The sequence below is a fragment of the Macrobrachium rosenbergii genome, chromosome 28 (assembly GCF_040412425.1).
Source record: "Macrobrachium rosenbergii isolate ZJJX-2024 chromosome 28, ASM4041242v1, whole genome shotgun sequence".
NCBI lineage: Eukaryota > Metazoa > Arthropoda > Malacostraca > Decapoda > Palaemonidae > Macrobrachium > Macrobrachium rosenbergii.
Genome location: NC_089768.1, coordinates 7,978,526 through 7,995,050, shown reverse-complemented (window position 1 = coordinate 7,995,050; position 16,525 = coordinate 7,978,526). Strand labels below are relative to the sequence as shown.

General features: G+C 39.2%; 1 protein-coding gene across 4 annotated transcripts in view; it reads left to right on the top strand.

The window, feature by feature from the left end:
• Positions 1–16,525, top strand: part of Mau2 (Mau2 sister chromatid cohesion factor) — an 85,607-nt gene that overhangs the window by 53,360 nt on the left and 15,722 nt on the right. For all 4 annotated transcript variants that reach the window (XM_067129941.1, XM_067129940.1, XM_067129943.1 and 1 more), the window contains exons 5-7: positions 3,382–3,502; positions 8,361–8,525; positions 11,374–11,525. In XM_067129941.1, the coding sequence (XP_066986042.1) occupies positions 3,382–3,502; positions 8,361–8,525; positions 11,374–11,525 (438 nt within the window). The remainder of the gene's footprint in view (positions 1–3,381; positions 3,503–8,360; positions 8,526–11,373; positions 11,526–16,525) is intronic.

Here is a 16,525-nt window from a genome sequence, read left to right as displayed (position 1 = left end):
TGGAGAGAGATGGTTGCCATGCCAATTTTGTACTTGCAAGAACACCCTATTTCCGGCTCTCTGCAGCAACTGAGCCGCAGACATTCTTCCCCCAGTCATTCTCACCAATCCATCCATATATTTTTGTCTAGGTCTTCCTCTCGGCTTCCTTCCATTGATTTTACCAGTGAGAGAGAGATGTTCTAGTTCTTGTCTTCTCACTATGTGACCCACAAACCACATTTGTCTACCTCTCACTGAAGCCAAAAGTTCTCTTCTCAATGCCTACTCTCTCTAATACTTCCTCATTAGTTTTCCTTTCTGTCCATGATATTTTCAGCATCCTTCTCCAAAACCACATTTCTGCAGCCTGTAACCTCTCCTCGTCTGCCTTCCTCAAGGTCCAAGTTTCACAGCCACACAACAGTACAGACCAAACAAAACATTTCACAAACCACCTCCTTAGATTCATAGATATTTTCGAGTTGGTGACTAATTTCTTGATCTTACCAAATGCATCTTTTGCCATGGATATTCTCTTCCTGATCTCTTTTTTGCATTTTCCATCACTTGTGACAATGCATCCTAAATAATGAAAACTATCAGTTTGTTTAACTGTTTCAGCATTAATTCTTATATCTGTTCTTGGGGTGATTTCATCTTTGGAGATAACCATAACTTCTGTTTTCTAAATATTTATTGACAGACCTCTTTCTCTGCTTGACTGGTGTAAAGTACTGATTAAAGCTTGAAGTTTATCATGAGAGTCTGCAACAAGTGCTGTGTCATCAGCATATCTGATATTATTAATATTGACTCCTCCAACCTTAATTCCTTCCATATCTCTCAGATCTCTCATTATCATTTCACTATATAAATTGAAGATATATATATATATATATATATATATATATATATATATATATATATATATATATATATATATATATATATATATATATATATATATATATATATATATATATATATATATTTCCCAATCGCTCCTGAAAATTGAATTCTGGTATCAGGTCTTTGCATTATGAATATGCAACGTTAATTTCCTCATCGGAGAAGGCTGCTTGGACCGATTTTATAACGGACTCGATGACAGAATGGTTCCATTGGTACTGTATAAAGTAAAGACAATTTTTCTCGAGCACAGGATGTGTGTGTGAAGCACAGGTATCAGTAAATAACCAAATGAATCGGGGAAACAGCTGACAGGCAATTTTGATGGATTGTACTTTAATATAAAGTATGTTAGTTTACCTTTGTTTACCCATTTTACATTTATATACAAAAAGAAAATCAATAATTCCATTAATACATTCACTTCTTTTAGCAACTAGAAAATTATTTTTAAAATTATTTTGGTAGTAGGCTCAATCAGCTGATTCTGAGAACGTAAACATTACAAACAGCGGGACAGTTGTTTTTTTCATACATATAACGATGATGATATATTAGTATAATTATATGATAATCACAATATAATGGATTCTGTAAGTAAAATAAGAGTTTAACACCTGGGCTTAGCCTAGGTCTGTAGTTCACGTATATGGTAATATATACAATATGGGAACAACTAATAAGCAAGTTGCTGTATAAAAATACATTAATAGTCATAAAACCATGGTAGGCTGCTGGTAAACACAGGTAGGCTATCTGCCTGCTGAACTGTGTCATTTACTGGAGAGAGAAAAAGGGGTTGCATTTTTTTTAAAAGTATTTATGTAGTATATTTTGTTACAAATGTGGGGTAAAAATGTAGATAATTCCCTTTTGCACAAAGTTGTCAATTTAAAGGTTGTTTGAAGGATTATTTGTACAGTATAAACTTTCAGTTGCAAACATTTCCAATTCCACAATCCTCTCATGACTCCTTTCCTTATCCCTCACCTTTGCACATAGTACCCCTAATGTTCTTTCTCAGTTTTCTTGCATCCATGTATAAAACAAAAAGACTTAACATACCTTACCCCTGACACATTCACACCAAAACAGTCACATGTTGACATATTTCAAATTTTTTTCTTGTTAAATGTATGGCACATCAGCCTTTTCCCTCAATTTTCAAACATCTCACATAACTGATTTATAGTTTTTGCCTGATCTACAAACACTCTCCCTTGTCTAGATTAAAGTGTTGTTCTCTGAACAAACCCTGTCATCTGCCTTTCTTAATCAGTATTACGATATCCATACTGTTGAATCAGTGAGACCAAAGGCAGGTGTGAATGATCTGAATATGTTTGTACTCTTACCAGTGTCTAAGCTACATCAGTAATGTTTACACTACACTGATTTGGTATTTTTGATGTACTGGTATATTATCATAGGTGATTGTTATTACTGTAATTGCTATTATCATTCCACTATTGGGGTGGTAACTTTTCAGTGATAGTTCCAAATTTAGGGTCATCTTATAAAGTGGGTACTGTTTAAGTTATTAATTTTGATTTGGAATTCTGGGCTTCATCTCATACACCATTACAGCATGTACACTACATTAGCCCTTCCAAGCACCAGTAAGAAGGGTAATTAGCCTCTATCCATTTTTGGAGAGACTAACCAAAGTCTTCAAGTCGAGTGGTATTCCAAATTTTGCCTAAGAGCAGCCTCAGTAGTTTTAATTTTATTTAAGGTTAAAGTTAGCCATAATCATGCTTCTGGCAATGATATAGTATAGGCCACCACTGGGCTGTGGTTAAAATGTCATGGGACACAGCTCATATAGCATTATACCGAGACCACCGAAAGATAGATCTGTTTTCGGTGGCCTCCATTACTGTATACTCTGTAGCAGCTGTACAGAAAACTCGATTGCTTCAAAGAAACTTCGGCGCATTTTTTACTTGTTATATTTGCTTTTATGGATATGATTGAAGGGCATTGCTGTGCTTTGTAAGAGATTTCGTGCAAGCTTTTCTCTTAAATGATTGGTGAAAATTGAGGTAAGGCAAAGTTACAGTTGAACAGCTAGATATAAAAGGCACTAAAGGGAATGAACAAAAGTATAACACAGTCAGTGTGCCATGTATGGCTCAAGTTAAACAGCATTCCTAAGAGGAATTGTATGCATTAGAAATATGGAAGGATGTATTGGCATGCTTAAATGAAATTAATTTATTTTTTTAGACATTATCAGCTGTTTTCAATACTGTAAACATAGTTGATATTAAGTAATATACTGTATTTCTGATATTGATAACCATAGTTTTTGTTATTAAAATTAATTTTTTAAGAAAAAGGTGTTTCAGATAAATTGATTATCCTAAAACCCCCTTTTTCGACCGACGTAGAAAATTCATAGTTTTACTGGTAGTCAGTATACCATGATTGTAAATAGGCACAAGTGCTCCAGATATTTCGTTTTCATGATATTCTTTTTTTACACAGGTTTTTTATTTGGTACTATTGGTTGTGCATAACCTCAACAGTGGACAAGTGAAAAGTGTCAAACCAGCTTTAAAACAGCTCCAGCAGTCTATACAAAACATAACTCAGCTGGCAGAAAACGGTAATTACCCTGTCTCTTGTAATCCAGAGCACTGTATGCTTTTCTGTAAGATTAGTTTAATAAGCCTTGAAGAGTATTCTTTTATGCACTGAGTGAGGATGGAATTTTGACAGCAGATTATTTTTAAAGAAATTTTTTCGTTGAAGGTTACAGTAAACCCCCCCGGGAATAGCTAAAATCCTTGAATACTAAAACCTCTCTTAAAAACACTTAGAACTGCCCATTTTGATAGTTTAAACACAAAAAAAAACCCTCTAAAAATGCTTATACCTGAGTATTTTAATATTTTTGTCACAAAAAGTACATTTAGTCATGAAAATATGAAAATACAGTAATTAGTGAATATTTCTCAGTGAAAAATACTCCGAATGGGCGAATTTTCTGGGAATAATGGGTAGATACATTCCATAGAGAAATCGACGAATAGTGAGACCGCGAATAGGGGTGTTTACTGTATATCAAATGTTATTTCAGCAGTCCCTTGATGATGTGGATTCTCATTAACCAAATCATGCAACTTTACAGTCAACTAAATATAAAAAAACTAACAGTTGATGTCCTAGGGATACCAAGAAACCTTATGGCCCTGTTTTATTGAAGGATGTCGGTTTTTATTAATAGATGAAAGTTACTGAATATTACCTAAATGAATATGATTTGAAATAATCTGATGGGTATTTATCAATAGAAAATTATGAAAAGTGCTGTAAGATGTCATGTGTTCATATAAAGAAACAATCCTGTTACTTTATTATCCTTATAAGTTTTGAATATGACATTTTTATGATAAAATAAAGTTTTATATATACTTTAGCAAGTAATTACATAGCTATTGGTTCCCTAACCTATGGCTGCATAAAAATTCAAAATTCACGCGGTGACGCTGTTAACGTTAGTGTGTAGGTGACAAGGTCCTGCCCACCATCTGGGACTCGAGGAAACAACCCAGCGGAGAGCTCAATTTGTTTTATGCTCTAATGTCCATGCAAGAGGAGGAGGGCGGGCTCCGATCATGTAATTACTTGGTAAGTATATATAAAACTTTACCATAAAAATGTCATTTCTTTATAAGTAACTTACCAAGTAATCACACAGCTGGTTCCACATTGTTAGGAGGTGGGAAACAGCATGGACATATTCTACTCCAAAGCATTAAGTAAGTAATGAATTTGAAATAGAGAGGTTGCTAACATTGAATAAATGTTTGCTGTTTCCTTACCTGTTGAGAGAGTTGCTGCAGGTAGGTACTGCCTTTGGTTGGCGCTTCTCTCAACTTGTAATGGATGTGGCAGTGTAGCCAAGGGTCGCCACTACATTAGTGGGAGCTTTGCAGGGGAGGAAGTACACCATATGCTGACAAAGTTTTTAAAAGATGCCCTTGCCTTGGGCGAAGACCACAATACAAAATGACACCACTATCACCTACACCACAGAATAAAACCAAAACCCAACCATTATCAATAATAAAATACAAAGTGGGTACTCCAGGTACAATGTACCCCCAGGCTTCCCATCAACTCAAAACCTTAAGTCAGGGTGAGTGGATAGTAAAGGAGCAGAGAGATTCCCTATGCTTCCTCTCCCAGCACCATGCCAGCCATGGATAAAGGTCCTAAAGTGCTACAATTTTCAAACACGGTTTCTGTGTCCTTGAGGTAGTGTGAGGCGAATGTGGACTTGCATCTCCAGAACGTCAACTGTAGGATCAAGGAAAGAGACAAGTTGTGTTTAAAAGCGCTGGGAGTTGCAACTGCCCTAATTTTGTGAGCCTTAACCTTAAGTAATAGAAAGGCTTCTTCCTGGATCTGGGAGTGGGCTTCTAATATTAGCTCTCTCAGAAAAAAGGATATGGCATTTTTGGAGAGCGGGCGAACTGGGTTTCTTACAGAGCACCAGAGGTTGCTTGAAGGTCCTCTTAATCTTTTCCATCCTCTGAAGATAGTACCTGAGGCACCTCACTGGACAGAAGAGTCTTTCTTCTTCCTCAGGTCCTAAGATATCCATAAGGTTCTTGATGACAAAGGATCTAGGCCAGGGTTTAGAAGGGTCCTTGTTCTTTGCGAGGAAACCAAGAGAAAGAGAGCAGACTGCGTCCTCTTGTGCAGAGCCTATTCTCTTGTCTATTGGCAGTAGCGAGAGCCACTAAACAGAGTCTTTTTCATGAGATTCCAGAGGGAAATAGAATGAAGAGGTTCAAATTGAGGACCTGAAAGCCACTTCAGTATAACGTCTAAGTTCCAAGAGACGTTGGAAGAACATTCTTTCTTGGATGTATCGAAGGATTTGATCAAGTTGGTGATATCTTGATTAGAAGACAGATCCATTCCTCTGTGCTTAAAACCTGAGCTGAGCATCGACCTCCGGTGAACGCCCCATATTCGCAGGGGATGCGTACTGCACCCCCCCCCCCTGCGAATAGCTAAAATCCACGAATACTTAAAACCCTCTAAAAACACTTAGAACTGCCCATTTTGATAGTTTAAAACAAGAAAAACCCTGTAAAAATTCTTATACCTGAGTATTTTAATAGTTTTATCACAAAAAGTGCATTTATTCATGAAAATTATATGAAAATACAGTAATTAGTGAATATTTCTCAGTGAAAAATACAGCGAATTGGCGAATTTTCCGCAAAAAATGGGTAGATATGTTCCACAGAGAAACCCGTGAATGAGTAAGTCCGCGACTCGTGAGAACTCAAATATGGGGGGTTTACTGTATACCCTTTGATGGTAGAGGTCAATAGCTTCCTGACAGCCTTTAGGAGTATCAAAAAGTCGGCTATTTGGCTTAAGATGTCTCAAAAGAAGAGACGTTATGGCAGCTGCACCACTTTCTAAAGACTGCCCATTTTGATTGGTAGAGCTTTGTAGGAGAAGCTCATCTGTATCTTGCAATTGCCTCTGCAGCCTGCCTCAAAAACCATTTTGCTCTGACAAGGCGCTTGACAGTCTGAAGCCTGTCAGGGCCAGAGCGGATAACCCTTGGTGGAATCTGAGAAAGTGGGGTTGTCTGAGCAGAGACCGTTTGTGTGGAAGGAGTCTTGGGTAGTCTACCAGGAGTCGAATCAAGTCTGGAAACCATTCTTTGTTTGGCCAAAATGGGGCTACTAGGATCATGGTGGTGGTCTGATGTGTTGACAGCATGTTGATTACTTCCCTGATCGTTGCGAAGGGAGGGAACGCATGCACATCTAAGTCTGTCCAGTCCAAAAGCATGGCGTCCATGCTCCATGCTTGAGGATCTGGGACCGGAGAGCAAAAGAGGGGAAGACAGTGGTTTCTTGATGTTGTAAAAAGATCCACTGTGGGTTTGACCCATAGTTTCCATAGGTTGTCGCAGACTATTGGGTCAAGGTCCATTCAGTGGGAAGGACCTGTTTGAGGCTGCTTAATTCGTCTGCAGTCACGCTCATTCTCCCTTGAATGAACCAGGTGACGAGAGACTTGGTTCTCCTCCGCCCCACAGAAGGAGATCCCTTGCCGTCTCATACAGAGAGAAGGAATGAGTGTCCCCTGTTTGCGAATGTAAGCAAGAGCCGTGGTGTTGTCCGCGTGTACTACAATCTTCTTGCCGCCGACCAGATCCGAGAAGGACTGAAGGTCCAGGTGAATTGCTCTCAGTTCCTTTATGTTGATGTGAGAATTCTTTTGTACTGTAGTCCATGTTCTGGAGACTTCCCATCCTTCCAGAAGGGCGCCCCAGCCTAGGTCGGCAGCATCTGAATAAAATAGAAGGTCTGGGTGCACTGGGAGAAGAGACTTCCCTTCCTGAAGTCTTTCTCCGCACGACCACCACCGGAGATCGTCTTTGATTTCTGACGTAATCGGGAAGATGAAAGAGTTTGGTTGGGTCTTTCTGCATCAGTTCACTTTGAGGAAAAACTGAAGGGGTCTCATGTGCAGTCTGCCTAGTTTTACAAACTGCTCTACTGAATCAAGGGTTCCAAGAAGACTCATCCACTGCACTGCCGAGCAGGAAGGAAGAGAAGGGAACTGACAGACAGTCTGAAGGCAGTTCTCGACTCTTTTGGGCGACAGAAAAGCCCAAAAAGTCTGAGAGTTCAGTATCATCCCTAAATAGGGAATCTCCTGAGTTGGTGTCAGAAGGGATTTCTTTTTGATTATGAGAATGCCTAACTTCTGTGTCAGGCGAAGAGTTCTCAAGTCCCTCTGCGCAATTTTCCTCCGACGATGAGCAGAGAAGCCAATCGTCTAGATATAAGTTGATGTCTTCTTTTGTTGAGTGCCAGCTCATCTGTATCAGCATGGAGCTGTAAACTGTCTTCGACTGAAGGTAAGTATACAAATAATAAATTTTATTTTGAATATTTACATGTTTCTTATTCTTCCTCCTTTGCCTACAGTTTTGAAACTGATTATCCATTTTTCTTGAACATTCAGGTCAGTGTGGAAGTACACTGATTTTTTATGCATAAATCAAGAATTTCACTCTTGTCAGGTAGAGTAGGGACTCGAATTCTGTTAGACTTTGCAGAATTGCTGTCATTATTATTATTGCACTTTAAGGCCACATTAACCAAACTTTAGAGGAAGCACTAAGTACTGTGCAGCAATAAATCAAGCAAGCATGGATACAGCTTGTAAACTGAATGCTGCAGTGTGACTTAGGCATTACACAGGATGAGTGGATGCAGTGGATAAGATCAGTGGGTCAAAAGAACAATATGTTTATGAAGATATGTATTGCTTGAGCATTCAAAATGTGAAATAGACCATTGCAAATTTCTGGGTTTTTCTTAATAATGCACTGTATACTGTATTACTTTTCCTAGTTCTTTTTGGTAATCATTTTATTTTAATGTTCTAATTTTATGAATTGTCTTTAATTTATGCAGAAGTCAACCCTAGCAGCATGAGTGAAATGTTTTCCTGGCTCCCACGTGATCAGCTTTGTGTCTTGGTGTATTTAGTTTCTGTGATGCATTCAATGCAGGCTGGATACATGGAGAAGGCGCAGAAGTATACGGACAAAGCCCTCCTTCAGATAGATAAGCTCAAAGGTAAAAAGATGATTTATTCCTTCACATATATAATCATTAACAATCTAACATCAGATTTTCCTTTTACAAGGTTAGACATAAAATGAGTTCTCCATCCATTTCCATCTTGCTTCCCCAAGGTTTTCTTGTTCTTTGAATTTTTTTTATCTTAGTTTCTTACCTCCTAGTTTTCTTACTGCATTGCACTCATTCTCATCACATGCCCCAACCATCTCAAGTTTTGAAATCTTATTTATTTCTCAGCCTTCCAGTTAAGAATTTCAATGTTTAATTGTTGCATATTTTCAAAATATTCTCCAGGTTCTTTGTTAGTGCCCATATCTCTGTAGCATAGAGTAGTATAGTCCTACACAACAATCTACCCCCTTTTTATTGCCTCCCTTTCAACACATTCTTCACAATCAAATGTGTTACCAAGATAAAATAGATATTATATTTATTCTATTGCCTGTTCTTCCACCACTAGATTTTTCAGTCCCTCCCTTTTTCCTCTATTTGCACTTGTACATTTCAGGTTTCAAAAATTCCATACTCCTAATATATTTTTCAGTCATAAGCTTCTTTTGTGACTTCATTTTGTCACTTTAGTACTGTACATAGATTAAGTTCCCCCTACCCCTCACCAACAACATGCATATGAACATTTTCCAGATTGTACATGCAGTACTTGTTCCTTTGCTTTCATTCTGGACACCATATACTTTTTTATTTCAGATATTGATTTTCACTCCCTTCTGCTTTATCCCAATCTTCCATCCTCCTATCATTACTATGACTTATGTTTTTGCTGTTAACTGCAGGTCATCTGCATATAGCGGGTCTCAGGTGCCTATCTTTCTGTGCTCCCTTGTAGTTTCCTCTCTTAATATGCTGATTGATAATAAAAGACTCACTGTTCATCCTTGATGAACTACAGCTTTGTAGTTACAAGCATATCCAAAAAAGCGTGAAGAATTCGAGAAGTTAAGAGGGCATTGTGACTATTAGCATTACATGTGTGTCTGGTAAAAGTGACCAGTAGATTCTACATATATATTTCAGCCTAAAAAGCAATAAAAACGATTGCCCACTTGGCTACAATGGTGAGGATGGGTCTATTCCAGCTCTAATAAGTATATCTGAAAATGACAGGTATATGTATGTAGGAGAGGTAATAGACTTTTATCCTTCTTGTGGTCAGGTCGGCAATGTGACCTCCTTGTGATTATGGTGACACAGGTTTGTTTCCCACGACCGGCCATCACAGTCTCTTCAATTTCTTGCGTTTGGATGTTACAGCTTTGTAGTTACAAGCATATCCAAAAAAGTGCGAAGAATTCGAGAAGTTAAGAGGGCATTGTGGCTATTAGAATTCCATATATATATATATATGTATATATGTGTATATATGTGTATATACTGTATGTATAGTATGTATGTATATATATATATATATATATATATATATATATATATATATATATATATATATATATATATATATATATATATATATATATATATATATATATATATATATATATATATATATATATATATATATATATATTATATTTATGTTATATCTATTCTCGATGGCTTGCCCTGTTAATTGTGGTTGTATGGGACTAAAATTTTTTAGACACCTCTTCTAAAGAATGAGAGTAGATAAATAAGCATTTAAATATGAAATAAGAACAAAAGTCCTTATTACCCAAAATATGCTAACACAGAACACACTTACAAAAATTAGCAACTAGGACTAAAATGCCCATAAACTTCTGAATACTAATTATTGTTGGTTTCTAAATTGAGCTGACCTTGTGCCAGCATGGGGTTTTGCTCCTGGAACACCCTGTCGGAGGTTATGATATTTTATGATGAGCTTGCTATCCACATGCCATGCCCCAAAGTCTCATGAAAGGGTGTTCCCCAAACTCACAATTTATTTGACTATAACTAGTGTTCACATAATGTCAAAAATGTATGTAATATTGCAGTTCCGTCATACACATCAAGTACATATGTTCATTTCGTAAGTGCTTTTGAATGTTCACAGATGACATAAAGGTAAAAATCCAGTGTTAACCTAGTACTATTATTGAAAGTAATTTCTGATAATATAAATAAATGTAAATACTTTTAAATTTTTTCTTATATAATAGTTGGCATAAATACCATCAAACTATATACACCAGTAATTGAAAAAGTAATGTTTTATGGTTGTATTTGGTGAGAAAAAGTTTTATATATCTCTCAGCATTTTATATTCAAGTATTTTGTACAGCAAAGCCAAGAAAATTTTGTGTTCAGCTAACTTCAACTTGTCATTTGCACTTTTTATATTTATTTTTTCTTTTCATCTAACTGCAATAAATTGAAACTATTCAGCTTTAAAACGACTAAAATGAGTATCCAAGCTTAGAAACTAACTTTCAGTGACTGTTAAAAGAGAAATATTGCTCAAGACACAAGGTTCAGTGATAAATGGCAGTGCAGCAGTTTGTTACATACCAAAAAAAAGTTGCATAGAGTGGCTCAGACTTTTTAGGCTTTTAAATTGTTAAATTAATGTAAAGTTTTGTACGTGCTAATGGCCTTCCATCAGCAGATATTTGGCTTATGTTCTTTAAAAACAATTTTTCTAAAAGGTGACTTTATATAGGTCTCTGTAAATGTCTTTTGAATCAGCTCTAATATTATCTTATAGCAGTTACTTCAATTTGGATGGTTTTCATAATTTTGTTAGAGTACAAAACAGGGGTTGTGTGCTGGGGAATATGGACATCTTGTCTTAAGTGATCATAAACTGATAATGATTTTATTTGCTTCAGTTTCTCCATTACATAATTTTAAGTTTCCATTACAGCTGAAGATAATTCTGCAATCTTGAGTGCTCTGCAATTAATGTTACTGGAACACAATGCTATGTGCCATTTGATAATAGGATCAAAGACTCAGGCTATCAAGGAGATAGCAAAAGTATGTCAGCTTTTACAGGAAGATGCAAAATTGTTACAGGTGAGTGGCTACTCTTAGTCTGTGTTTCTGATGAGACATTTATTTATGTTAAACATCTTGTTTTGATTGCTCATTGTCTTGCAGAATCATCATCATTTAAAAATTCATCATCTCATTATTGTTGATTTTTCTGGAGCTGAATGCAAAATGATATTATTGGTAATTAATTCAGGATCCACTGAGCCAGCTAGTGAAAGACATGTCTTTCTTTCTGTCTCACTTTCTGTAAATCTTCCTTTGAATACCCTTGTGGACAGAGTGAGTCAACAGACTATAAACTCAAGAGGGCTGTAAAGGGAAATCACCCTGTAGAGAGAGAGACAAATTTTAGGAAAAGTTGATACATAATAAATAAATATGAAGGAATAAAAATAAAACTGATACACTTGAATCGAGGAGACATTAGCAGAAATCAGGAATAAATTTGCTCCTCGCTTAAATATTTGGAGATCAGAAGACTCCACAGCTGCCTTAAGCAAACTATTCCACACTTTAGTTGTAGCCAAATAAAACTCCAAGCAAACTAAGCAGTTGAAACCTGATACTAGAAAACGACACACTGTTTGCAGCAGCACCCGGCTTAGTGTAGTGAGCAAAAAGGGCCTGGGCAGATAAAGAAGAGTGCAAGTCAACATCAAGAATTAACAAAATAAACATAACTGATGACACAACTCTATCCGAGAGTTTGAGATGAGAGCCAGCACCTGAAGACCATACTAGAGAACAGTACTCCAAAAAAGGAAGAAGAGAGTTAAAACACTTATGTATAATAGTTTTAACATGAGAAATTAAAAAACATTGTAAGATACCAACTTTTTTGAGAAACCATAGAAGATATATATTATAATAGAAAATTTAATATGAAAGAATTGGGATATGCTCTCTTAAACACTAATAAATCTGCCCCTGGAGGTGACAATATTTGTTTTGAAATGATCTGCCACTTAGCACCTAGCAGTCATACTTAAGGGATTTTGACAAAGGAAAAATCTATTTCTGAGGGAGGCCCTGTGTCACCCGGTGAAATTCCATTCTTACACGAATTTCTAGGTATAAATATTGCTAAATATACCAGAGAAAAAAAGCTTACAGGAATGCTGGAGTTACTACCCCCAGATCGAGCACCTTCGATGAAGATGTCGGTATAACCAAGGGTGAGTGAAGGAATCACAACCACAGAGCCACACTCTATAGACATCCCTATGTCAATATCCCCGAGAAGAGTGAGGGGCCGTACCAGCGCCCACGCACCCCAGCCCGCCACGTGGCGACTCCAGCGCCATCTGAACTCATTCCAGACTAGCACCATCCCCAGGCTTGGCATGAGCCAGTAGGGGGTGCGAACCTGTACCTCAAAATATTCTAGGGGGGGTCACCGGGTGACACGGGGCCTCCCTCAGAAATAGATTTTTCCTTTGTCAAAATCCCTTTTCTGAGCTCGGCCCCGTGTCACCCGGTGAAATAGTGTCAGAGAATCATGCCAAGACTGCAAAGCTACAACAGAATACAAAAGGTAACTGGAAAGAAACACATGCTATGGAAAAATAAATTTAATAAAAATATCTCAACAATGAAAATTGGGCTTAACTATAGGTAAATACTGGTGACATAATACACCTCACATCAAAAGGGTACAATGAAATAGCAAACTTAACCTAGGAACAAGGTAGAAACACTAACATATAGTACAATAGGGGAAAATAAAAGGCCCCTACAATTCAATAGAATAACCAGTAATTACAAACTTAAACCTAAAAGCAATGAGATACAATTGAAAGACAAAAATATATGAGGTACATGAAGCAAAATAAAAACCGCTTCAGTACCTCTGACTAAATCTAAATCCACAACATATCAAATCCAAATCACAAGACAAGCAATAATCAGGTATACCAATATCGAGTATGAGGAGCAAGGCAGCGAGGCATGATCGATCCAGAAAGGCAGGTAGAGAAATAAATGAGGCAGGCGGGCAGGGGGGAAAGGAAAAGGATAAGGATAATTAAGATGAGGAGATGACACTCCCCACAGCCACCGCAGAAAATTTTAGGGCTTCGAGTGATTTTAAATAGTGGTTTAAACGCTAGAGGTGATTTCTATCCCATATACACGGTAAGTTAAGCAAAATTCATATTATGAAAATAGATAGTTAAGGTAGCCACTGCACGTGAACCTTTGGGACTCAACGAAAGAGTTCCACCCTTTTCCCTGATAAAAAGAGGACCCGACTTATACTGTGGAGTTCTTTGTAGATAAGACTTTAATGTATATAATGGACATAAGGATTGGTCCTAAGGGAGAGACACCACCTGTCCTGAGGGTCTTTATTTTTAGCTAGGAACGTATGATCAGGGGAAAGAAGGACTTCTCCGGATGGGATATTAAGGAAATCAACATGATCATCACCTCTAGCGAGAGCCGATAGCTTTGAAATTCTGGCAACTGAAGCTAAGCTAATCAGAAATACCTACTATAAGGCTGATTTAACTACATCAATAGTGGCCGGGGCGAGGCATTTTTCAAACAATGATCTAAAGAAAGTAACCGTTAAGTTAGTAGCCACAGTTTTGAGCTTCAGATGCCTTCAAGAAAGATGTTAGTTCTTTGCTGCTATGCATCATACTTTCTGAGAGTATAATCTCCCTTATCAGATTCTAGAAACAGAGTGTTGACGGGGTCAATGTTTGCTCCCTTTTTTGCGGCAAACATTATAAGGTCCGTAAAGCCCGGGCATTCTGAATTCTTAAGAAAGCAGACACAGCCTTTGTTTTGTACTACTTGGGACAGACTGGATTTGGGTATCTGATGACACCGCAACTTGAGTTCCTGGAGCAGAGGGAACCAATTGCTCTTTGGCCAATAAGGGGCTACTAGAGCTAGATGGCCCTTGAATGACCTGAATTTGCGCAGTACTCTCAACAACAAGTTTATTGGGGGAAACAAGTACACCTTCTCCCAACAGTTCCAAACTATGGACATCGTATCTGTGGCAAAGGTCTGAGGGTCCGGGTTGGGAGCCACGTATCAGGGAAGCTTGTAATTGTTCTTTGCAGCGAACAGATCCACCTGGAGCCCTGGAACCCGGCGGCAAATTCAATTGAAGCGATTCCCCGCCCAGAGACCACTCCCGCGCCCAACGGAGTAGTCCTGGACAGGAGACCGCCACTATGTTCCGCACCCCCGATAGATGGGTGGCTGACAAATGCCAGCCGTGCTTGTTTGCCAGGGAGAAGGTAGCTAACACCACCTGGTTAACGCGACCTGATTTGGAGCTGCCCCTTTTGAAGCAACGAACCACCACTGCGCTGCCCAACACCAGCCTGATGTGAAACTGGCCGGCGGGCCGGAGTTTCTTGAGAATTAGAAACACTGCCACAGCTTCCAAGGTGTTTATATGAAACTGTTGGAACATTGTAGACCATATCCCTTAGACTTTTTGTTGTGGTGAATAACCTCCCCAGCCGCTTAAAGAAGCGTCTGAGTGTATTACCAGAGCCGGAAGGGGGAATAGAAGTGGAACAGGCTTCGAGAGACCCTGGATGTGGACCACGGGCGGGGTCTACTCTCCAGGATTTGAGGGGATGAGGGACTCTGTCTCTGAAACTGATGTCTTTAATCGCTTTTAAGAGCAGGTCTGTCACTGAAGCAAACTTAAGAGGGCTGAGAAACCTCTCTTAAGTCCTGCGGAAGGTTACTTTCAGAGACTTTCTGGTAGAATTAGATTTCCTTCCGCTTGGCCGGCGGAAGAGATAACCTGTACGAGGTTAGGTCCCACTTGATACCCAGCCACTGAAACCGAGACTCCAGAGTCAGGCGGGACTTTTCCTTGTTCAATTTGAAAGCCGAACGACCCCAGGAACTCGGTCATCTAGAATCACTATTTGCTGGCCGGAAACTTTCTTGGGGACAGTGAAAAGCCTGCCTTGAAACTTGAGGTGCCTCACTTTCTTTATAGCTCATTTATTGAGTAGTTCCATCACCAAGACCTGTAGGGCTTTTGGAGGAAGGATGGTAAAATCTGGTCATGGGAGGGGGACCCCTGATCCAATTCCAACCCAGACCTTTGGACACGATACTGTGTGTCCAGGGACTGAAGGACCACTGGTCTCTGAACCAGTAAAGGTGTTCACCCACCTAACTGGTCTCAGTGAGAGGAAGCAGATTTGCTTCCTCTACCGTGGCCACTTTTCCTCCGGAAGACAGGCTCAGCCCTGCCTCTGAAGGGGGCTCGACCTCTACCCTCCCTTGCGCTCCTATTAAGACCGTGAAAAACCCCACGGCCCTCATAGGTAGGGTTGTATGCCGGCGAGGAGACATACGTAGGTGCAGCAAGGGGTTGGGCTGGTTGAACCAGCACATACTGTTGGGGTTGGGCCTTGGAGGTGGATGGTTGGCTCACCGTTGAGAACGGGACTGGCTGAATAACCGCCTGATGTTGGGGTCTCGTGCGCTTCCTGTAACGTTTCCCAGGCCTATTCTGGGAACCGCTAAACTCGGAGGTCTTCCGCTTAAGAGCGGAGATACCCCACCGGGAGCGCAGACTCTGGTTGGTCCTGGTTGCTTCGCTCAGGACACCGGAGACTTCATCGTCTGGGAAAAGGTTGGTTCCCCAGAAAGAACTCCTCATGAGCCTGTCAGGTTCAAGACGAATGGTGGCATCAGCGAAGATGAACTTACGGCAGTTCATCTTTGCTACCATGAAGTCGAACAGGTCTGACTGAAACCCTGCTAACGGGGATTTAGTCAGAACCTGAAACAATGGTTCCTCTGAAAAGGAGACGGCAGTCGCTTCTGACAGGCACAGCGAGTTCAAAGACTGGCTCAACCGACACCGTGCTTCGAACTCAGCCTTCAGGAGAGCTTCTGTAAGCTTAGGAAGCTGCTCTCTGAACTGGTTTGACGCGCAATCTGCGTCCAATTTACTGACAGTAAATGTGGACGGAGCGTTCCTCCAGAACTCGTCACCCCCGGGGAAGATTAGAGATGTAGGGTCTAATTCC